Below are 24,153 nucleotides of genomic sequence, written 5' to 3'. Positions count from 1 at the left end.
CGACAGAAGCGGAGGCGGCGGCTGAGTTGTACCTGCGCTGGGTCTCTGCTGACTCCCCGACAACGGCGAGTCGTCACACATTCACTTCCTGAGCAGAGGCCGACGCTAGGCGGCAGGTCGCCTTGGTGTACCCTAATGGTGCCCACTGGCCGCTGACTACCCAAGAGATGATCGAAGTGGTCCCATGTCGGCTGTAATTCATTGATTAAGTGTTGCGTAGCGTGCGCCACAGAGGGGATGTTGAAGTTCCCGGAACTCCACGCGAATTCGGGCCGAATTCCTGCCTAATCACCGAGTATATATCATAGCCATGTTTGACCAGAGGGCGGGGACACGGCTCCTATAAATCCATTGGTACCACACCTGGCGCTAGGCCCATATTCAGAGTCGCCGCCCGAACGGAATACTGACATTACAGCTCCCCGCGCTGCTCTGGAAGCACGGAGGACGGAAGCCCACATGCCGTCAATGCCGCCTCCACAGAGGAGGGAAACTCACGTGACGCCAATGTCACCTAAACGGTGGAGCGAGGCTCGCATGCCGCCAATGTCACCTACACGGAGGAGTGAAGCCCACATGCCGCCAATGTCACCTACGCGGAGGAGTGAAGCCCACATGCCGCCAATGTCACCTACACGGAGGAGTGAAGCTCACATGCCGCCCATAGCTATACGGAGGAGGGAAGCTCACATGCCGCCCATAGCTACACGGCGGCTCGGTCGCCACACTAACCAAGCAGCCGACAAGTCCGTCACCTTAGCCTATCACAGAGTCACCGGCGGACATTCACCGGGCACCACAGGGCCGTCCAACTGGATGCAATGGCTGAGAGTAGCGCCCAGGTCGGAGCATGGCCAGGGGCCTCGAGACAGCCGACCACCCACGTCAACACAAACAAACACCCACGCAGAATTCACCCGCGAGCAGAGCGGGGAAGCGAAATGAGTAGCCACACGGCGGTTATGCTCAGAGGACCGCAGCAGGTGTGATGGGCCCCGCAGGCTCTGCCCGCTCTGGTTACCGCCGCCCACGGGCCTGCCGGCGGGCGGCGTCCGAACGGCCGCGGCAGCACCGGCCCAGCCGTGGACCACTCGAGCGGAGGCAGGGCCGCGAGGGGGTCCGACGGAGGACCACTCGAGCGACGGCCGGACCCGAGGAGCCGCCCGGCGGGGGGCGGCGGTGCGACGGAGGGAGACCAACGGAGGGGAGGCGGGCTCCGTTTATTCTGGCGGGCAGTAATTACAGAGGCACGCGGCGGGCCTGCCGGCGGCAGAAGGGGCGGCGAGGAGAGGGAGTCGGACCCCAGCGTCCCAGGGCGAGGGCTGGGCCGGGCTGGGCGCCCCGGAGCCCCGAGGCTCCGATCAAGACGGAGTGGGGCGGCTAGACCCGCCCTTCAGGAGCGGCGACCACACCCGCGCCACCCTGAAATATCTGACCGCTGTCGAAAACGGAGTGGGTTGTGACTTGCCCCGGGCACGAGGATGCACACCTCCCGCCCCCGGCCGTAACCCGGCGGTGGGGAGGGTCCGCTGGGGCCTGCGCGGTCCGGACCCCGTAACCTCTGGCAAGGTCGGGCTATTTTGTATTCTGACCAGACAAAACAGCTCAAAGCAGACGGGACCCCAGCAGACGTTAACGTGGATTGCACCCCTGCCTCCACAACACACCGATCAAGACCAGTCAGCCCATACGTGCCCGACTGGCACAAACACGGTCTATCCCGTCACAATACCGCAGCTGATGCATGACAGCGTGCGGCCCGTGACAGGCCACCAACCCACATCGCAACAGCGCCAACAGCACCGCCAAACTCCGCAGCCTGCCAATTAGACGGGCCCGACCGTCGAACCGCCCGAGCAGTGGGGGACGGGAAAGGGTATCGCTCCGAACCCGACCACCCACCGACAAACAGGTACCCGGGCGGCCTGAGGCGGGCTCGCCCTCCCGAGCAGCGGCAGCCGCTGGCCGCGGTACACGGCGGCACACTGCCGAGGGTGCGTCCGGCCTGGGGCGCTGGCCGCGGTACACGGCGGCACACTACCGAGGGTGCGTCCGGCCTGGGGCGGGCTCATCTGGCGGCGCCTGTCTCCAGCCAGTGCAGCCTCTCGTACCAACCGTGAAGTTATTTCCCAGTTGTGCAAGACTTTAAGACAACAAGCGTATGATTAGGGTATGCATATGTATACATTTGACAACCTTTCAACCCTCGTATCTGTCTAGTGCTTTGTTTCGTATTTTACCTCTTAGTACGAAGGTACGTACCTATCAGTACTCAGTACTCAGTACAATACTCCTAGTTTTCCTCTCAGCAAACAGGTACTGACCGGAATCGACAGCAGCCCACAGTGGGGAACGGTTCCTAAAAAAACTCTTCTTTTTCTAAAGCGCGAAACTCTCAACGGTCTGTGTTGCTGAACAGTTGGCTGCGACCGCGCCGCGGTGGAAGCCGTAGTTAACGATGGCCGGTCGTGCAGAAGAGACGGCCGGCCGTCTCTAAACCGTGGGCAGCTCCGATGCGTCGGTAGCTCAAATAGATCCGATGCGTCCGTAGCTCAGATAGCTCCGATGCGTCGGTAGCTCGGATAGCTTCGATGCGTCGGAGGATCGGATAGCTCCGATGCGTCGATAGGTCGGGTAGCTTCGATGCGTCGAAGGATCGGATAGCTCCGATGCGTCCGTAACTCAGATAGCTCCGATGCGTCGGTAGCTCGGATAGCTTCGATGCGTCGGAGGATTGGATAGCTCCGATGCGTCGAAAGATCGGATAGTTCCAATGCGTCGGAGGATCGGATAGCTTCGATGCGTTGGCAGCTCGGGCAGCTCCGATGCGTCGGAAGAATTCCTGGACATCCGTTCTCCACTTCTAAAACACCAGCCCCGCCACAATGGAATCGGCGGCCATGCGAGAATTACAAGCGCACCGATGGGGCGATAGCCATTCACGGGCTAACGACACCACTGACGTCCAACACACTGACAGCTGAGAAGTCAAGGGCAGACGCTCTCTCCGGTATCAGCCGCCGGTCGCACCCCGGCCAGCGCACAGCAATCTCGCGCCGGTACAACTGACGACTTCATTTCAAGGGGCACTTTCCTGTCTGTCAAGACACGAGATAAGCTATATCCTTGTGGCGCTGAAGACGTACAGGTCTTCAAACGCGTGGGGTCAGAAAGGTCACCGACGAAATGATGCAATCTGCGGCAGCTCGAACGCACAGAATCGGCAGATCGCAGGCCGCGATACTTCGCAGCGGAACAAACTCAACATCAAAACCGGCTGTCGGGGCGGCCAAACGCGACCGGCCATCAACGCCAGAGCCGCACCTGACATCAAGGCCTCCGGTCGAGCCACACCCCACGCGCTGCGCCGGTGGCACCGGCCGCATGAGCCGTCTCGCTCTCCTGTCCCCCCCCCCCCCCCCCGACGGGCGGCGACGGAAGCGACCGACAGCCGCTGTCGGTCGCTCTCCAAGAGCCACACCGACGGACCCACCGCCGCCAGGACAGCGCCGCCGGCGACGGACCCACCGCCGCCAGGACAACACCGGGACGTCTGCGGCGTTTTCGGCGCGGAAGAGGCGTTCACCGCACCGAACGTCACACTTTGACTTCGGGTGTGAGGCTGGTATCCTACGCGCCTGAGCTGATAGCAAAGACAGGGGTGCAGTTTGCTATGCAGTTGGAGGATGGAGAGGCCTCCTCCCCCCCAGCTTTGAGAAGAAAGTGAGCCAGATCCAGGTAGAGGCCGGTTTGTTTGCGTGCTTTAAGGGTCAGTGTCGTCATTTTTCACTGTGAATTTGGTGCTTCTAGCTCTTCTAGTTTTTTTGAAATATCGGTGGTCAACTTGACCTCCTGCACCCTACCGAAGGGCATGCGGCCGCCCACCCACGCTGGCGTTACTAAAGCATGCTCCAGTACTGGTTACCAGTGCCGGAGGGCTCCAAGGCCAGTTGATCAGCACACCTCAAGTGGGACGCTTCGCCCAGACCGCGGCTCACGTCCAAACAAACCGTGCAGTAAATTATGGTAACTACGGGGTGTAACAGAGCGCCCTACTCCCGCCCACCCAAACGTCCATTCCTGGTTGACCCCTAACAAGGTGTGTCGAGCCTTTGAACACCAACCATTGTGCGAAATGTCACGCCGCCCACGTCCTCTGCACGCATCAGAGCGCATCCGTGTGAAAAGTAGGCGAGCTGGCGAGAGCAACTATGACACAACCCGCGCTCTTGCCAAAACCGCGTCAGCAGGTGTTCGCGAGCCCCCACCCCCCTCCGTTAGTTACATCACACCCGAGGCCGCTGCTGCGGTCAGCGTGCTCGAACGGCTCCACACAATCTTTTGCAGACTGGAAAGTGAACGGGTACACGGCTCCCACGTGGCTCTCGATAACGACCGTTACCGGAGTCGGCCAGGTGTAGACGATGATTAACCTGGCTTCATCGCGGCGATCGGCCTCAAATGACACCGCTGCGTCTAAAGATAGACGCGGACCCAGGATGCTGCGCCTTTCAGGCAACCACGCCACGAGACAATGCCGCGTCTTTCAGACAGCCGCAGCACGAAAAACCGCAGTGTCTTTCAGACTTCAGCAGCAAGAGACGCTGCTACACCTTTCAGACAACCGCAAGACCAAACGAAGCAGCAATGCGCCGTAGGACAATGCGGCTCACACCACACAGACGTGGCAGCGCCACTCTCAATTTCCGCGCAGGCGGCAGGCGGGTCGGCCAGCGGCAGCGAGGGGCTCCTCCTCCTCCTCCTCCGAGGTCGGAGGTCGGCTCCCACGCCGGGCCGGGCTCGGAGGCGGCGCCGGGGGCCGGCCGACCCTCAGACGCTGCCGGCCGGCCGCCGCCAGCCGGGCCCGACTCGTGCGTCGGTGGCGCGGTCGCAGACCAGCGACCCAGACCCGCTCACGCCGCGAGCAAGCTCACGACGACACCACAAGCTGTGGCCGGCAGCCAACACCACCAGATGCGCTCGAGACCGGCAGCTGGCCCCGGTAGTTAACTCCGCGAGTTGTACCACGCAGCCAGCACAGCGAGTCACGTGTCGCAGTTGACCCAGAGAGCCGCACGCGGCGCAAAAAGTCCCTTCAGTCGGCGACAGTCGCTGAGCGATAACTGCCCATTCAGGAGGCTCTGAAGGCGAACGTGTCGACGCCGTTCGCGTCAGTGGCCGACTGACGGCGGATGGTGGGGGCAGCCGGACAGCGGCGCCTCCTCGTGCGTGACACCCGGCTGTCGCCCGGCAAGACCCAGCTCCTCCGCGGCGACGCGTCAACCGCCGACGCGCCGAGGCCAGACCGACGGCAGGCCGGCAAAAACCGGCCGCGCCCCTAAACGCCGCACCGCTCGGCTTCACGGTCGCTGCTGCCGGTTGATGCCACAAATATGGCGGGAGAGTCGGGAGAGCGATCAATAGATTCGGCGGCGGCTGGCGGCGTGGCGCCCGCTGACCGCGCAGACGTCTCGATCATCATCTCATCGCGGCGCCGATACGCGGCCCGCACGGCGGCTCACGGCGGCGCGGAACCGACCGCGGTCCCGCCGCCGGGCCCGGAGGCCCACCGGGCCACTCCTGCGGCGCCACCACGCCGGCTACCAGCTTCTACAAAACAAGGCGGTGTTGGGTACCAGTGTGTGCGTTTCCTGTGCTGCCATGTCCTGTTTTGTATTTTAGTGGTGGCTGTCCGTACGCTCCGTTGAAAGTCCGGCGTTCCTGGTATTGATCTCGCCATCTTCGCATGGTGTTGCATGGCGACGTAAAAGTGAGCCCGGCTTGCCTGCGGGTGGTGCGGGACGAGCCTCCCGGAGGCGGCGAGGCTCAGTGGGGAGAGAGGGAGCACCCGCTCGCTGACTGTGCTAGGAGGCGGCGGGGTTCATCTGGCTCGCACCCAAGAGCTCCGTCGTCCCCTGCAGCCATTCTCGTGAGCGATAGCGACGTCAAATGGCCTGAGATGCCGACTGCCTCGTCAAACCCCACGAGTATTATTGAGAGCGACTTTCCGAAGATCCCGTTCCGTAACACGCAATAGACGGGTCGGTTCGAGGATTACAGCATTGCAAAACCTGGACCACAGTTCTGTGTTGATGATTGCGTGCAAGCATTAGAAACATTCGGCTGCTTTGCAATTTTTAAACTGAGGATCACATTGCAAAACATTTCAGTTTTAGTGATCCTTTTTCGAACCGCAGTACTGGCTTACCAACAGTTTTCATCGCGTACCTTCCGTCTTTCTTATCCTGAAAAGTGTGCCGATGTGTATCTTATTTTGGTCACCCCATCAATACACTTGTTGAAAGCAACCGCTTTGACTGGTGACCAGAGATGCTCCAATGTTGTGTTTTCGTTTCATTTTGATGAACACGTTTCATTTTATATTAAGGGGTGTTATCTCGGACGCAAATACCTCAAATATCTTAATTCCCTTGCAAATTAGGGGGATTTTAAATAGTGAAAGGTCTATAAGCAGGTATTTCGAGCCTAAGCACCTTTGGGCACGTGGAAACAGGGCATGGAACTAAGAGATCTGCCTCAGATATGTAGTCTTTAGATGACGAAAAAAAACAACTGTCAGCTACCAGCTTCATCAACGTAACATCTCACTTACGATGCCTTGAATGTCAGACACACCGAATAAACCAGAACTGCATCCACGTTTTCATTCATCCGTGCTACCGCGCGCAATTCAAATGAAAGAAGGATAGTATTAACGAGTGATAACCATCTTCCCGAGAGCGGTCGACGGCTGGAGTGCTATCCTCTTCGCAAGGAAAGATAAAGGATTGAATTGAAACCCTTCACAACGAATCCCGCTCGTCGCTCCACAACGCTGAGGCCTAGTCAGCTCCAGCCAAATCATGAGGCAGGACTCTTTACAAGCAACACAGCACGTCTCATTCGCGGACTTGTCGCGCCCCGGCGGGACATTTCCGAGAGTAATACCCACACGCTGTCGCGGGCACGCATAACTAATGCAGCGCGCCCTCGGTGTAAAGTGCAACGGACCTCAACATGACGGACTGGCGCATGGGGCATAGCAGACACATGACCGCCGCAGCAGTGCCTCCGCCCGGACCCAACCGCGGGATTTAAGCCCAAACCATCAGTGATTAATGGCATTCACCGCGGCCTCAGCAGCCCCTTCCGAGTACGCCGCCGCGACGCGCGCGATCAGTGGATTCGGCGAAGCTTCCGCTGATATCGGCCGCGCTTTCGTTCGTGATCATGCAAAAGCGGTTAGCGCTCTGGCGCGCCCGAAAAGCCCATCGGCGCCAAACTTTCGCCGCAGTCGGCCGGCGCGCGCGCGCGGCTGCCCCGGATACGCAATCGTCGATCACGACCGGGACCACGCCCAGGAGCGTGACGTCACACGCGCACGGCCGGCGCGTGGTCCGGCGACAGAGGCGCGCGCGAGGCAGGCAGCGGTGCCCTGGCCCCGCCAGGAAATGACGTCATTGCTTGGTGCTCAGTGGCATCGCGCCACCGAAAAGTGTTCGGAGAGCTGGGTGCCCACTGAGATAACGTTAATGACAGCTGAGCTGCCTGCCGAGAGCGGCGACCAACATGTTCTCGCAAGGGATGGGCATCTCCCGGCTATATTTCAGTGCAGATTGACCAGCTGGATATTTAGGACGCTTTCAATCAACAAATTGGCAGCGGGATCGGCCCTTGATGGACATCGACTGATCCGTCCAGACCTCGGCAAACAGCCGGCCGATCGCCAGCAGGACGTGTTGCCGTCGGGATCCATGGCCTCCCAGTCCGGCAGCAGCCGAGCCACGGACCATGGCAACACCGCACCAGCCTTCGCCGTGTGCCGCCCGTCGTGCTTCTCCTCACACCGGCTGCGGTCAGCGGAGGGGCCAGCTCGGCCGGCCGGAGACACGGGGCCAGCTCTGCCGGCTGGAGACACGGGGCCAGTTCGGCCGGCCGGAGACACGGGGTCAGCTCATCTCCCGCGTGCCCGCCGACGTATCGCTTCCCAGCTCCAGACCCTTGCCACGTGTAGGAACGACGCCACCTTGACCTACGCCCGTTTGGGTTGTTAGCGGTCACCAACAAGAATCCACGTCACAAGGTCAAATAGGCAGCTCCGCAATAAGAGAAATAAGGGCATTTTTATCAGTTTCAGCAGCCTAAAGCGCGCCTCAAGTCCATCAGCATATCACATGAATCCAAGATCCAAAACTAACAAAGACACGAGCATATTCCCTCCGCAAATGAGCAGGAAGTCCCGCTCCCACACATTCCCACAGATCGCTCAGCTGCTTGACCATGCATATCCGTTTCGGTTATTACCTCGCACGCAGTGTGACCGGGCCTTTAAACGCCAACCATTGCGGCCCCTTACGGCCGAGTCCAAGCACGTTTGAAGTGCTCCCTGGTGAGTGACCATCTATTTGGGAGATTCTCGCTACTGTCAAGTGCGCTTAGGAGCGCCCATTTCGCTGCATGAGGGGCCGCAGCCGCACCCCGCCATGCACGTCACAGACCGCACATTTGGACGTGTTTTACCATGCGCTCATAACCGAATTCATGAGAGCGCCAATCCTAGCAATTTACTCAGCGCGCCACAGTGCCCGGCCGGGATCCGCCCGAAATAGAACGGGTCCGAGCGCGTGACGCCGCAACCATGAGCGATCGCGCACAGCGCTGGCCCGACCGCTCAGAGGCGGCGCAAGATGTCCGCCCGGCCAATGCAATCCGAGGCCACCAAATTTCGTTTCCAACTGCAGCACCCGCGCCCGGCCCCTAAATCCTGAGTGTAAGCACCTCGGCGCGAGCGAAACACGCCGTTCCGAGAAAGAATGTTAATCCTCGGGTGATATTGGACGATATTGGAGTTTGGGAGGAAGTAAGCGCTCCAGTTTACGTCCCGCGCGCCGCGACGTCGCTGTGTCGCTGGGGAGACAGAGCGATCGGGCGCGAGGAGACTGAGCGGTCAGGCGCGGGGAGACCAAGCAGCAGGCGCGGTCGGGCGCGGTCGGGGCGGTCGGACGTGGCCGGGCGCGGTAGGTCGGGAGCGGTCGAGCGCGAAGAGGCCGGGCGGTCGAGCGACGGGAGGCTGAGCGACCGGGAAGTGGTCGGGAGCGGTAGGTCGGGGGCGGCCGGTCGGGAGCGGTCGGTCGGGCGCGGTTAGTCGGGAGCGGTCGGTCGGGCGCGGCCGATCGGGCGCAGTCGGTCGGGCTCGGTCGGTCGGGCGCGGCCGGTCGGGAGCGATCGGTCGGGCGCGGTCGGTCGGGCGCGGCCGGTCGGGAGCGGTCGGTCGGGCGCGGTCGGTCGGGCTCGGTCGGTCGGGCTCGGTCGGTCGGGCGCGGCCGGTCGGGAGCGATCGGTCGGGCGCGGTCGGTCGGGCGCGGTCGGTCGGGCGCGGCCGATCGGGAGCGGTCGGTCGGGCGCGGCCGGTCGGGCGCGGTCGGTCGGGAGCGGTCGGTCGGGCGCGGCCGGTCGGGAGCGGTCGATCGGGCGCGGCCGGGCGCATGGGGACCGAGCCGTCACCGGCGACGTGGCTCGAGCGGAGACGTCACCTTCCTCTGGCCCCCCGAGCAGAGGGTACGGAGCGTTTTCCTGCTCCTTGGCGGAAGAACACGAGGAAATTACCAAGCGGTGACATGCTGGATCCAGCCCTGCATGCAACGCTATCAGATCTGAATCCTGGTCCGAGTGTTGCAAACAAGTCATCGCAGCGCGATGGGCACTTTTCACTCCTCACTTTTAATCCTTCATCCTTTTGTCTATACGCGCCGATGATGAACAGGAAATGAGAATTTCCTTGATTCAATCTGACCCAAGGTAATATAGCACTAATCTGAGCAATTTGGCTACGCGAAGTAAACTTTCATTTGCTATCAATGATGCAAACCGGATGTGATCAAAGCATAGGCGTAGGCACATGTGGGCCGGTAAGGTCAAGGGCCATTCACCTTTGCGAAAGTTTAGCCTTAATCTCACAGTGACTCATGTACAGGATCAACTTGAGAAATGTGTTCGACACCACCACTTCGGTCGTTCCTACGCTCCTAAAGCGGAGCCAGATTTTGGCTCTTGGCAAACTTATATAAGGTAGGCGCAGCTCTCCACTCGAGGTAAGTCAGTCTCTATTCTGAATGGTATAGTAACCAAGCCAAAAGCCAAACAAAGCAAACAAGCAAAGAAGCCAACCACCATCCAGTCCTTCTCAGGACTCAGTGACACCTGGCGACGGTCGGGGAGCTAAGTGGTCGAGGCGTCGTGTACACACTGACACGCCTGACGAAGACGATGATGCAAACAGTTAGTCCATCCGTGACATCAAGACTTCGCCTCAGTCCTTCCATAAACTACCGCCACTATGTCTTCGCTCTGACCTCGCGGTAGCCATTCTTCTTAATTGCCACGGCATTTCATATAGCTGTTTGCAACGCTTCACAACCAGCACAGAACGGGTTTGGCCGGAGAACACTTAATTTTCATACTCCTTATTTGGGACGAAACACCTAAGAAGGCCCAGCGAGAACATGGGGCTGCCGTGCGTCTCCCGTATTCCCTCAACATCCGCGTAAAAGCCGAGAAAGGAGAGAGGCGACTACACCCTGGCCCAAGCCGCCGAGAAGATTATACGAGCGTTGTAACGAGCGAACAATGCAAAACACCGGCAACTGTGAAGACTGACGCCATCAGAGGGAGACGCCCACCACTGCCATCAGAGGGAGACGCCCGCCACTGCTGACGACCTCCACACATCCCGGTACACGAGAACGTGGCCCACCCACCGACGCCACAGGCAACCAGGCGCCACCCGGACCTTGAAAGGCCAGCTTCACAGTGCAGACCGCCTACCAACGCCACAGGCAACCAGGCGCCACCCGGACCTTGAAAGGCCAGCTTCACAGTGCAGCCCGCCCACCAACGCCACAGGCAACCAGGCACCACCCAGACCTTAGGAGGCCAGCTCCACAACACGGCCCGCCCACCAACGCCACAGGCAACCAGGCGCCACCCGGACCTTGGGAGCCCAGCTCTACAACGCGGTCCGCGCTAGGAAGGGGCACGCTCAACAATGCAGTTCGTGCCCCAACAGAGTATGGCTGCTGAGGGCAAGCGTGATCAGTGACATTTACAGGGAGCACGACACTGACGTGTGGTCCAGAAACGGACAGGTCAGGATCGCCAATCGCCAACCAGCGACAGCGGCCGCACCGTCACAAGACGGTGCCGGCGGGAGCCGGAGGCGGGCGGACGCGGAGCGCCGGCCGCCGGTGACGTGCCTGCGTCCGGCCTGGCTGACGCGGCGGGCCGTGACGGCCGGCGCCGGACGGCAGCCTCGCTGCCTCTCCTGCCCGGGCGGGGGGCAGCCACCGGGCGAGTGCTGGCCGCGGCTGGCCAGAGCCTCTCACACGGCGCCCTGCTGCAACCACAGCGCCGGGCAGCAGCGAGACCTCTCCTATCCAGCGCCAGACCAAGCACTCAAGACTTTGAGAAAAGAACGTTCAAGCATGACGTATCACTACTTCCAGCTGTAAGATGCAACGCAATCTGTAGCATCCCGATACATCTGGTTTTGACGTTTCATCGATAACAGACCACACATCTAAAGCCACACAGACCACACGTTTAAGGCCACAATAGACCACACGTCTTAAGGTCTTGCCGCCAGCCGCCTAGAGCCCCGCGTTGGCTTCGTTTCGAACGACTTGTCGAATTTCAGCATTGTGGTTCACCCAGTCGCTGTCAGTCAAGCTCCATCAATGCCGGCCTAATGTGCCATCGATACATCACAAGCAACTTTCACCCATAGTGGCTGAAAGACGGTCAATTTGAACACGAGTGTGAAGACAAATCCAAAATGGACGCTCCTATCAACGAACAATAGATTTGGCCTCGTTGAGTACCGCGCCTGTCATGCTTGAGATGGATATCATGGCCGCGCATTCCTGGGTATCCCTCGTCCTATCGGTGTTCGGATATCAGTGGATTAGTGTTTGTCGACCGTCGATAGAACCTTCTCTCATCCCACCCAATCACCACGGAACCCTCCACTTTCGCTCTCGTATGAACCAGTTTCTAAAAGAACCGGTCCGAGCCGCAACTCCATAGCTACTCTACATCCCCGCTAGTGAAACTGTGAAAGTGAAAGCCCACCAGAACCAGCCGAACAGCCTGCCGGCCACCTCCCTCGCATCCCCTCCGCGTCTCGTCCGCCACGTCAAGCTCGGCCCGGCCGACGCCTGTCCGAAATAGTCCCGGCCGTCGCGCGCCCGCATTCCCGGCGGCGGTCGGCCGCGCTGGCAAGGCTCGGCATGCCCCGCCGGCGTCCGCCCCGTCAACACGGCCATACGCGCACGCAGACCCGCGGCCAAGCGGGCCGCCAAAAGGTCGGCGCAGCCCGGCACCGCGGCCAGCACGTGCCAGACTCGGCGGTCCGGTGGCAGAGACCCCCCCCCCCCCCCCGCCCGCCTACGGCGATGTGCCTGTCCGGTCTACATCAGGTGTATTTTGATCCTCGGCCGTCCGATGGCAGACACTCCCTTCCCCCCCCCCCCTCGTCCCGCACGGCGATGTGCCTGTCCGGTCTACATCAGGTGTATTTTGATCCCCGGCGAATTTTGTTTTAGCAGAATATGGATTCAGTATGGAAATACTAACCGAACGAATCACGGTGGGTTCAAAGTAAGGTCCGTGCAATCGGGGAATGTAGAGGACGACAACAGACAAATGTTATATGGTTCTTGTTTGTGACTGAGCAAATAAGATCTGCGAGACCGTGATCAGACCGTGAACAGAAGTTGGTGCGTCGTATTCGCGGCACTCTTGCCAGTCGCAACATATCAGAAAATACAGCCGGAGAGAGAGGAAAAGGGCGCGAGGACAGAGGAGAGACAGCCCACAGGCGACGGAGCAAATACAGCCCGTCCTAGCATCTGTGCAGGGCAGACAGGCATAGAAGGCGTCACAAAGGGAGAGGAAGCTTTCCACAGCGAAGCCGGAAGTCACCGGAAGCTTCACGGAAATGACGTCCACGAGCACACACAGAAAGGCGCGTTGACAAGGCACGGGGGAAATGAGAACACTCACATAAATAACCGTAAAACTACAGACAAAGAATTATGCCACGAAGAACAGAAATTCTCCGAGACCTCGCGCCGTGACAAAGGGACGCGCGAAAAGAAGCCAGGCGAGACACGTCTCACCTTTCGAGCAAGATGCCTGAAGGCACGCCAAACTGGTATAACGGGTCCTAATTCAATTTCATCTTCAAACGGGGCAGCATCACGGATCTTTTGCAGCGAATGATTCACAACGGTCGCCATTCCATAATGCATAAAACATAACTGAAGTGCGTTGACGATGTTATTGTTGAAAGACACATACAACGAGATAACTTCATAAATTATTGTCTTTACTACCAAGAAAGAAGGCGTTTCAGGCTTGCCGTGGACATATTGCGTCGATATCCCACTGACCAATCTCCCCAGCTCCACCAGAAGTTTATACAAAGGTGAAAACTTTCATCCCAGCCGAAAGTCAAGTCCATCGCAGATGAATTTTAGGCGCATATACCAGCCACTGGCTGGGAGGGCCTGCCGCACGGGAGACCCAAGCAACGATTGACGGACTCAACCAACGGCTGACGCTGCTGGCTTGAGTTCGATTCCCGGTGGAGTCGGATCCCACGACGGAATCAACAAAGTGTTTCGTCGGGTTAACAAGGAACAATGTATATTTTGGCAGAGCTCTTAAATGCCCCGGGCATTTCCTGGGCATTCCCTGGGAAACACAAGACGTGCCGCTATTCTGAGCTAAATTGTCTGCGAACATTTTTAGGATGAACAAGAAAATTTTCCGCAAAACTGCTGTCATCACAACAGACTCCATCGAAATCGATTCCGGTATTGCGCAAAACCTCCTTGAGTCGTAACTGACGTCGATTGAAAATCGCGCCGTGCTGCGCAGAATCACCCGGTGTAAAACCGGCGCGCTGTGAGTCAAAGTCTGAGACGGTTTCACCGAAGCGGAACCAAGCGCGAATCCGTGTCGGAGTGAACGGAGGCGGCCCGTGCCCGGCTCCACCCGCGACACCGCCGCCCCGACGTCACGACAGGAGCGGCTGGGCCGCTGTCGAGACAGCTCACCGCGGCGCCGGCGGCGGCGCTGGCCGGCCGCCAGCGGCCCGCTGTCCGTCTGGCCTCCCGTCGGCCGGCGAGACGGCGAGCGACGCGTCAGCGCCGCTTCGGCCCGGCCGGCCCGTCCGACCACGCACGGCGCCGCCGAAAAAACCGCCAGCCGCCGCTTCGTCACCGGTCCAAGTGGCTCTCTTCAGCTCAGAGGCGGCTCTTCCGCGGCGAGAGGGCGGCCCGGACCAGCGTACCAAGCCGCGCGCGCGGCGGGGGCGGGCTGGACTCAGTGACGAACGGCCACCAGCGCTGACCGGGCGCTACCGGCAGGGCCCAGCCGCAGGTCAGGCAGACCCATCCATGGATGTGTCTGCCTGACCACCTCCTCCGGGCGTGGGCGCTCGGTAATCATGGGCACATAGTCCCACGTTTACATGACAGGTATGATATAAGGCATGCTTTTCTCGGAGCCATCTTTTTTCCAGGTAGACATGAAAAAGGTTGAGAAGGAAGGCACATGCAGCCTGTGACTACCTTTTCCCCATCATAGCCACGCTCCCGCGCCTGGCTGCGGCACCCACCATCACATCTCTGCGGACGCCCATGCCAGCGGACCGACGTCCCGCATCGGCAGGTCACGGGGTGGCGACGCCCGTTCCTGAACCGAGAAGCAATGCCGACAGCAAAAACCGACCTCAAAGCCCGAACGGTTCAAAGTCAGGAGCCCGCGGCTCACAAAGCGCCACGTCGCACGCACGTCGCGCCCGCCCGACAGCGCTGCGCACGTCCGCCGCGAGCGCGCCGCTGCGCCGCCCGCGGCGGTCGGCCGCGGGCCGTGGACGTGACCCCTGCGATCCCAGCGGCGCCGGGCGGCGGGTAAAGCGGCGCCGACGTCACTTCCGGGGGTCGGGACGGCGGCGCGCGCGGCCGCGCCGAGAAGCGAGCCATCGGGGCGGGACAGATGGCCCGAAGGACGGCCGGGCGGGTGGACGGGGCGGCGGCGGGACCGGCGCCGCGACTGCTAAACAGCATCGAGATGGGCCGCGAACTGGTTAAGTCAGCGCGACCGTTTCTAGGCGGAGAGCCCTGCTCAACCCCAGCCGGAAATGTAATAAGGGAGCTTACATTTAGTCCAAAGCTCTGCATGAGGAGGAATATGACGGCACTACGGTCAGGCTCACTGGCAAAATTGTAACAAAGCGACGGCGAATGGACAGTTGAGCTCCTGCCCGCAGGCAGACGAGCGGAAGCAAGGGAGAGATCACGTGACGCCGCTAATGAGATAAACCACAGACACAAGGAAACGCCCCATTGTCCGCCTTCATTTTCCTCATCCCAGACAGAGCTCTCATCTCCGAAGATCTGCGCTCGGCTTCCCACAGTCTCGCAGCTCCCGGCACTGTCGCGGCTCTCACCCCCGGCCTCTAACCGACAGGGGGGACATACATTGCTGTTGCCAGTAGCCATGCGGGCAGCTCTGGCAGCACAACTGGGCAGCTCAGCCACGCGGCCAGCTCTGGCGGCACAGCTGGGTAGTTCAGCCGAGTGGCCAGCTCTGTTAGCACAGCTGGCGGCCAGCTCTGGCAGCACAGCTGGGCAGCTCAGCCGCGTGGCCAGCTCTGGCAGCACAGCTGGACAGCTCAGACGCACGGCCAGCTCTGGCAACACAGCTGGGCAGCTCAGCCATGCGGCCAGCTCTGGCACCACAGATGAACAGCTCAGCCACGTGGCCAGCTCTGGCGGCATAGCTGGGCAGCTCAGCCATGCGGCCAGCTCTGGCGGCGCAGATGGACAGCTCAGACGCACTGTCAGCCGTCTGCACAGCCGCCGCCAGCTGACCTCTGGCCGGCCGGGTCAAGGCCACACTCCGACCGGCGTTCTCCGGCGGGACACAGTCTGCTCCCGGCCGACCCGTCTGACGACCGCGCGACGGACCGTCCGGGGTCAAGGGCACGACGTGAGAAAGTCTCGCGCGGACAGGAATGCCAGTCGCGGATCACGGTCGTTCGCTCGGCTCAAGCAATAAATTCTTCAGCAGATGTTTGGTGCTATCACAATTAACTTAAACGGCTCAACAAATCCTGCGTTCGAATTTCGGCGCGATTTGCTCCAAAGCTACGTCATATTTACGGGCCATCACTTACTCACATATTACGTTCGATGTACACGTTAAATCCGACCGACCCGCTTTTGGTAACACCGAGTGGGGAGCGGGAGTGGGAGTGGGAGTGGGAGTGGGAGTGGGAGTGGGAGTGGGAGTAGGAGTGGAGTGGGAGGTGTGGGAGGACTAGCACGCCTGTTGGCCATGTGAGCCGGGGACGACCGCCAGTCGGCGGCCGTCCGCGCCTGGCGGCGGCCGCAGGACACCCGCCTGTTCAGATAACGGCGACGCTGAAGGTCACGACGTCACCTGCGCGCCGCCGGGCAGCACCTGCCCGCGTAGAGCGCCGGCCGCCAGCGGACTGCCCCTTCCCGAGTCCCTGCCGGACCAAAGGCCCGCCGCGTGCACCTCTGAGACAACAAACGGCACCTTTGACCCGGCGCCGCCGCCTGACAACGGCTTCTCAAAAGCGGACCGCCCCCATGCGGCGGCCGACTGCTGATCTGGGCGGCGATACGGCGCCCGGACAGCGCGACCTCTTGAGGCAGCCTGGTGCGGACCGCTGACCTTTGTGCCGCCGGGAATTGTGAGGCCGGCGCTCAGAGACGCAAGTCATGACCCTGCCTCCTCGCCCGCTCCCGGCGCTGACCAAACGAACGCTGGCCATGCGCCACAGCAGTGTTCACGAAGCGTACATTTGTTTTTCATGGAGGACGGCAACAGCACATCAGTTGCCATCAGTTCAGTAGAACACAACGTCCAGGTCTCACCGTTAATTGAGGTAGATGTTTCATTCATGATGCTTGGGGTAGCTCGTCCTCACTTGAAAACGTGGGGGCGCGCGAACACCCGTGTTCCACCTGCGCTGTTCGCAACACTAGCTGGAGCCCAACTACAGACACATTTTGCGTAGAGTCACTCGCATCCGCCTCAATTTGACGCGGCTGAGTCGGCCCAGCAGCACTTAGGCCAGAAAGCGATTCGCGTCGAAATAAACTACCACTGAATGGGCGTTGGCTTTCCCTGGCTGTCACTGTCAGGTCAGGTGGCCACGCAACAGATTCCTCCGGGGGTAGACCTCACTAGACACGCACCCACTGCAATGGCCTAACCGAGCTCTGCCTCGTCCTCACAGATGCATTGGTGGCCACTGGGCAGTCGGACCGATGGCCTGCGATTCACCGAGCGAACACAGATCCGCCAGCCACCTGTGGCCACTGTCACTTGAGTTCACAAATGGTCACCGGCTCACCCGTCCGATGCGGCATATGCTCACTAAATGACCTCCGACGACCGTCGCCAAATCGCCACCAGGCCGCGGTCCGGGCAAGTAACTGGCTGCCCGGCCACTGTCGACAGGCGGTCACTGATCGGTCACTGATCGGTCACGGGGCTGTCACTGGCCGCCACCGAGCGGTCACTGACCATCACCGGGCATTCACCGGGCGATCACTGATCGCTCTCCGGGCGGTCCGGCGGCGGTCCCGGTCAGCGGCGGCCGTCGCGAGCGCGGCAGGTAGGGCGGCGCGGCGCTGCCCGTCCGGCGGCGGGCGGCCGGCCGACTGTCGGACGGACAGCCGGGGGCCGCCCGCCCGCCCGGCTATCTTCAGCGCGGCAAGATTAACGCATACCGCGCTGATAATAGTGCTGGCCGCCGTCTGCGCCGCCGACCCCGCCGACCGACGGACCGACCGGCAGGCATATGCGCGCCGGTGGACGGACGGATCGATGAATGGACGGATGGACGAATGACGAGGAACAGACGGAAAAAAATAATTCACAAACGTGTGGACACTAGGAACACACGGATCAACAAAAGCACTAACTGAAAAATTGACCAATTAAACGATTGAATGGCAGATTGGTTGACAGAAAGTCGGACGAGGAGAGGGATTTGTTTGATTGGAGGAAGGGAAATACACTTGAGAGGAGAAAAAACCTAACGGGACGGGAAACATGCCAACAAACCGGCAGATTCCAAGAGCGGTAAGACAAACAACCAAACGGGCACACCTAAGCACTTAAGGATGGAAAGAACGTCAGATAGGAAACAAGGAATCGGCGGAAGATTCGACGTGGGTGGACGAGATGGCTATCTGATCCGAATCGAAGACCAAAATCCGCAATCAAGCACAATACAAATAAAATATATGACACAAAGATAGCGAGTTGGCAATTTCATGTAGTTGGCATAAATAAAAAAGCGTACCCAAACCAAATTCAGACACACCCATATGCACCGATCCCCGGTTAGAAGCCGGACAAATTTTCACGACGTTAAGTATGCATGTAGAAAAGGTTCTGAGCAGCACGAAAACCTACAAGCGGCAGCCAAAGCTGACGGAACAGCTCGTATTTGCTCAGAAAATTCGCTGGAGATCTGCGAGGCATGGCGGTAGCGGGAACGGTAAGGCATCCTTGAACCATTAAACGCTTGAACACAAACAAGAGGGCAAACACCCGGATCACAATCAGCCAGCCGCGTGCTTTATAAGGGCGTTGACTACCGCACCCACCAAGAGGCAGCCAATACGCGCCCGGTCAGCCGGCAGCACCGGCAGCACCGGCCCGTCCAGGCCCGCCGCGTGACCAGTTCGCATTCCACTTGGGCTGGTTGGCAATAGCTGACACACCAGACACCGGGCCGAACTGCCGGCCTATTTATTTCCCGGCCGGATCGCCTTTCCGCCGGGAAGCCCAGGGCAGGGCAGTGAGAGTGGTCCGCGCTTATGGGTATGGAGTGGGGCCCTGAGGCTCAGCCACATGCTCGTGACAAGGTCAGATTAGACAAGGTCAGGGTGGACACGGTCAGGTTAAACAAGGTCAGAGGAGGCAAGGTCAGAGTAGACAAGGTCAGACTGGACAAGGTTAGACGAGACAAGGTCAGGCTAAACACGATCAGGTTAAACAAGGTCGGATTAGACACGGTCAGGCTATGCAAGATCAGGCTAGACAAGGTCAAACTAAACAAGGCCGGGCTAACCAAGGTCACGCTAGACAAGGTCAAACTAAACGAGGTCAGGTCAGACGGCAGGCTAGTGTCAGAAACGTTTCACTTGGATCCCTATCCGAAATACAACCCTCAGTTGTGCGTGACGTCTGTGGCGTGGCGGTAGAGCCAACCAACCAGAGCGCGGGGAGAAAGAGCTCGGGGCGGGACGCGAGAGCGACGCAATCTCTGAGCCAGCGCGCGGCGGCGCGACAGAAGTCGGGGTTTCCGTCGCGCTCGTTCGCCGCTAATGCCGAGCAATTAGCCCGAGCGTCCGGGGCCGACCGTGTGGCCGGCGCCGGCCAGGCGGCCGTCGAGCGAGCCGCGCGGGGGCGGCGGCCCAGGCCGCGCATCTGCGCTGGCCAGCCGGCCGCCCTGCCACCGTGAGTCACGAGTCGGGCCGCGCCCACACGTGGCCGGGGCTCACGTCACGCCCGCGTCACAGCCGGCTGCGTGACGCCCCAGATTCGGTGACGTTCCGAATGAAAGCCGCGATGTTGCGAACGAGACTGCTGATAGCGCCGCGACGCTGCTGGTGAACGGTGACGTCACAGCATCCCGCAGCCCGACAGGTGTCCCGACATCACCACAGACGCTCCGACATCCTCGCAGACATTTCGACATCACCGCAAATCAACCCAAATCACGGCAGATGTCCCGATACCACTGCAGACGTCTTGAAACCACGGCAGATGTTCCGACATCCCCGCAGTCTCCACCACATACGACGGACGTCACGACATCACCCCAGACGACCCGCCATCGGGTCACGAGACGCCGGGCGCGCCGCGCTGTCGCGCCGGCCCGCTGAGGGCGGCCGCCGCGGCCAGGTCGGCGCCTCGGCCGTCGATGGCCATCTCAGCAGACAGCCAGCCTGTACTGCGCCGCTTCGGAGCTTCGCCTGCCAGATCCGGGGACGATTTGCATATAACCGTACTCGACGGCGACGGCCGTGCGGTTTGAATCGCGCGCATGTATGCACACTGCACAAATGCAGTCGGACGACTCGTTTTTCGGCATCGCGCAATGCATTTACATTGCCGTTTGACTCCGGGACGCATGCCAACGCTGCATACCGGGCCCAGCGGCCGGCAGGTCCCCCGGTGAGAGAATGGGGCAGTAACCGGCCGAATACCCCGCCATCAGACCATGAGAGGCAGTCCTGGCCGGCTTCACGAGGCCAGCCCACAGACGAGCCTGAAGGACGGCCGTAAAACAGCCGACCGAGCGCGCAACCAAAGCCGAGCCGCGCCGCCGCCCCGGAACACGGACGGTGCGCGGAAGGACGGACGGGGCCGCGAAGAGCAGGGCAAAAAACGGTGGGCGGCTGTCGGCCAGTTCGTCTAGAACCAGTGGCCCGACCAGGAAGACCCGGATGCCCTCCGTGCACACTTCACGCGTCTCAGGCCGTTCCTGATCTGCTGCGGAGCACCCCCTGCGGGGCGGGCGGTCCTGCTCGGCTGCCATCGCCGGCTGCGCCGCCATTGCCAGCTCGAGGCTCAGTCTGTCCCCACCCCGAGAAGCATTGCCACGCGCGGGGAGGCTGCATTCAGGGTCGTCGTGGAGAGCTGCAGCCGGTATCCGGGTGAACGGTGCATATCGCATAACTGCGACACCGGACGCGTCGTGGCCGGCGCTGGAGATTTCGCGTTCAACATTCCATTCCCGGGGACGCGGTCTCTCTCGCCGGTGCCCACGCGGCCACGCCCTCGCTTCTTCCCTCGCCGCAAGCTGGCGCGGCGAGCACCGGCACTCATAAACGGGTCACGAGAGGCACCTGCGCGAGACCGGCCGCACTCCCCGTGGCCATCAAACGCGTCCGAATGGTCCATTGTCTCTGTTTCGGAACACTCCAGTTTTTCTGGACGAACTGCTCAGCCGCAGCGACTTCCCAGTGGTTTCAGTAACCGGACGGCCACAGCAGCCGGAGGGCCGGAACGCCCCGGCACCGATACACGCCCTTGCGCCCCGAGCACGGCGTGACGAATGGCATTTCATTTCCGTGTCCGGATGTACAGAGAGCCTATAAACGCGGCCAGGAAAGAGCTGCACTGGCCAACGACAGAGCACTCAACTTCGACCCTTTTTCCGCTCGCCGCCGCGCGAATAGGTGCCGTGGTTGTGACGTACGCATCGGCGCTCTTCGACACCTAACGCACAATCCGTGAGAGCCCCAGCAAACTTCGCCGTAATAGCCGGCGCTCCGCTCGCTAAGCCTGGTGCTGAGAAGCCCCACGCATTAAAGCACTCAACGACAACATCCACCGCGGAATACCAACATTCTAGGCTGCCGCCAAATGCAGTCTGCGCATGCTTCGCCGGCGCTGGTGGTTCAAACTTCGTCCGCGGCGTGTGCTTGGCATAGCGCTTGTCCTGACCGGCTCGGCGCGGACGTCGAGCGTACGAAACTGAGCCGAGTCCGGGGTCGCGCCGCCAGTCACGTATGACGGAGGACCCGTACCCAAGGAGAGCTGCCAGCCAGCCGGGGCGGAAACACCGCCGACACCAGGCAGGCAAGGCCAGCGGCCGACAGCGGCTGGGGACGCCAGACGGCGGGGGGAGGGGGGGGGGGGCAGCGGGCTGTGAGCCAGCCGAGTCCGCCGTGAGAAGCGGGAGGTGGGAGCGGATGTGAGGTGGGAGCGGGCCAGCCGGCTGGCAGGGCCGTCGTGTGCGGGAGCGGGCCGATCAGAGGCACGGCCGGCACCGGGCGGGTGCATGTGAATCCAAGGGCGAAGGAGACTCCGGGGATGGGCATCCGTAGTCAGAAACGATCCTTTCAGGTAAAAATTGACGGCGTACGCGAGCCAGTGACCAAAACGCGTCCGGCTCGCTTCGCCGCCCTCGGATCCCGTCCACTTTGCACGCTCAGCCGGGACTTGCCGCGAAGTTGGTAGCCTCGGACGAAGGCTCCGTCTCCGACTGAATACCAAGTACGCCTACGGGTCTGACCATGCGGAACCCACAAAGTCACCGAAGAGCAGTACAAAGGCGCTGCAATCACCCGCCACGCCGGCGCCGGACCTATTTTTGACGCGGCGCCGGGCCGCGCACAGCGCACGGGCGTGGCCCGCCGTAGGCTCCAGGATCAAACGAAATCAAGCACTAGCACCGTGACACATCGCTTCCGCAGCCGCGGTCAAATAACCGTGCCATCCATTTGCCCTTCCGTTTCGACCGCGGGGATTCGCAGAGCTCGGGGTCTGAGATCGCCGCGCAGGACGTCATCAAGGGCCGGTACCGGCAATAGCGTTAGCTGGATCTTGACGTCAGGGTAGTTCGAGTCAATCCTCGTGGGGCGCCAAACTGGAGCTCAGGGGGCGGGCAAGCTCCGTCGATTTGGGAGATACAAACCGTATATCCGTGTCCGTTTAATAAGCATAAGCGCCTCAGAGAGTGACAGGCAAGCAGCTCCAAGCAGTTCCAAGCAGCCAGCACCGGTGTCCGTACAAACAGCTCACGCCTCCGTTCGATCGGCATCGGTGTGCGAGCGCGTCGCAGCGGTGTTGGTGCGGCCACCGCTACCTCCAGTGTGGCGAGCACCGGTGTCCGCGACAACAGCGCCTCAATCCGACAGTCCGTGTCCCCGGTACCGGTGCGGTCGTCTAGCCGACGGTCGGACACGCACCATCGCCGCCCACTGCCGGCAGATGATCGGAACCGGCGCTGCCGATCCATAACGGCCTGAGCGGACACCACCGGCACCACCGGACACCACCGGCGCCACCTGGGCGGACACCACCGGCACCACCGGACACCACCGGCCGGAGCGCCCGTTCGGGAAACCGGCTCGCGTCACTGGCGACGACCGCTGTCTAACCTGGCCCGTTCCAGGCCTGAGTGAGCGGCCCACCACTCCACGACAGCCGCAGATGCTCCCCGACCGCCGCGCCGCCGGTTGGGGTAGGTCTGTCATCAGCGGCTGGCGGTCTGCGCCGCCGGAACGACCGCATCGTGGGACTGATCGCACGGCGCCGGGCGGGAGCGGCCGGCGACTGCGAGCGGGCGGCCAACGCGTCCCGTCCCATCCCTTCCCGTCCCGTGTCCCATCCCATCCCATCCCGTCCGAAGCCTCCCACACAACACATCACAACACATCAGGGGGGGGGGGGGGGGCGGGAGAACACGGCGAGCCCGAGCGGCGGTAGCTGATCCTGCCGTCAGCAATCGCACCTCAGCCGCCACAGCACCCCACCCACCTTCGCGTTTGGCGCCGTCCGCCGGCTTGCTCTGCGACACGGCGGCGACGACCTTGTGACCCGAGATCAGGTCGCTGAACGAGAGCGAGGACGCAATCATCTGGCGCCGCTGCTGGAAGTCCAGCTGGTCGACGCTGCTGGCCCGCTCGGGTCGCGTCCGCGGTGACGTGTAGTACACACTGTTCACCTGGACGGCCATGGCAGCGGCGCGCCGCGCCGCTCACGCACTGGGGCGCGCCGCCCGTGCGTGCGCTCTCCCCTCCCTCTCTCTCTCTCTTTCCCACTCGCTGCTCTACCGCAGCACGGCGACGCTCGACCGGCGGCTCCGCAGCACCGACACAGCGCGCGCCCCTCCGTCCTGCACAGCCCCGCTACTGCACCGCGGCACGCATTGCGCCCCCGCTCACAGCGTCAGCACCAGCGCGCGCGCGGCCCGCTCCGCTGCCGGCCGGGCGGCGCTCACCTGCCCCCGCTGCCGTTGTGTTCAAACTGGCGGCCGAGCCGCGGACGGCCGGGCCCGGCCCCAGCGTTACCTGGCGGCGGCCGCCGCGCCGGCCGGCTGGAATGCGCCGCGGGCCGCCGCCGCCGGCCGCGCCGCGTACGCAGCGGCCGCAGCGCGCGACGGCCGCCGCTGCGAGCGCGTGGCGCCACCGGTCGGCGGCGGCGGCGCGGCGGGCGGCGGCGCGACGCGGGCTTGGCGGCCGCGGGCGGCGCGGGCCGTCGCCGGCTGTGTTTGCGTCGGCTGACCCTCGCGCCCGCGCCGGCGCC

At 61.7% G+C, this 24,153-nt stretch overlaps 1 protein-coding gene across 1 annotated transcript in view; it reads right to left on the bottom strand.

Moving 5' to 3' along the window:
• Positions 1–23,848, bottom strand: part of LOC119106455 (phosphatase and actin regulator 4) — a gene marked incomplete at its 3' end in the record, with an annotated part of 53,034 nt that extends 29,186 nt beyond the window's left edge. The window contains exon 1 of the mRNA XM_037230101.1: positions 23,386–23,848. Coding sequence (XP_037085996.1) covers positions 23,386–23,584 — 199 coding nt within the window. The remainder of the gene's footprint in view (positions 1–23,385) is intronic.
• Between the last annotated feature and the right edge of the window lie 305 nt (positions 23,849–24,153).

This window comes from Pollicipes pollicipes, unplaced genomic scaffold (assembly GCF_011947565.3).
Source record: "Pollicipes pollicipes isolate AB1234 unplaced genomic scaffold, Ppol_2.1 Scaffold_6138;HRSCAF=7277_pilon_pilon_pilon, whole genome shotgun sequence".
Lineage (NCBI taxonomy): Eukaryota > Metazoa > Arthropoda > Thecostraca > Pollicipedomorpha > Pollicipedidae > Pollicipes > Pollicipes pollicipes.
This window is presented reverse-complemented; position numbering and strand designations above follow the sequence as displayed.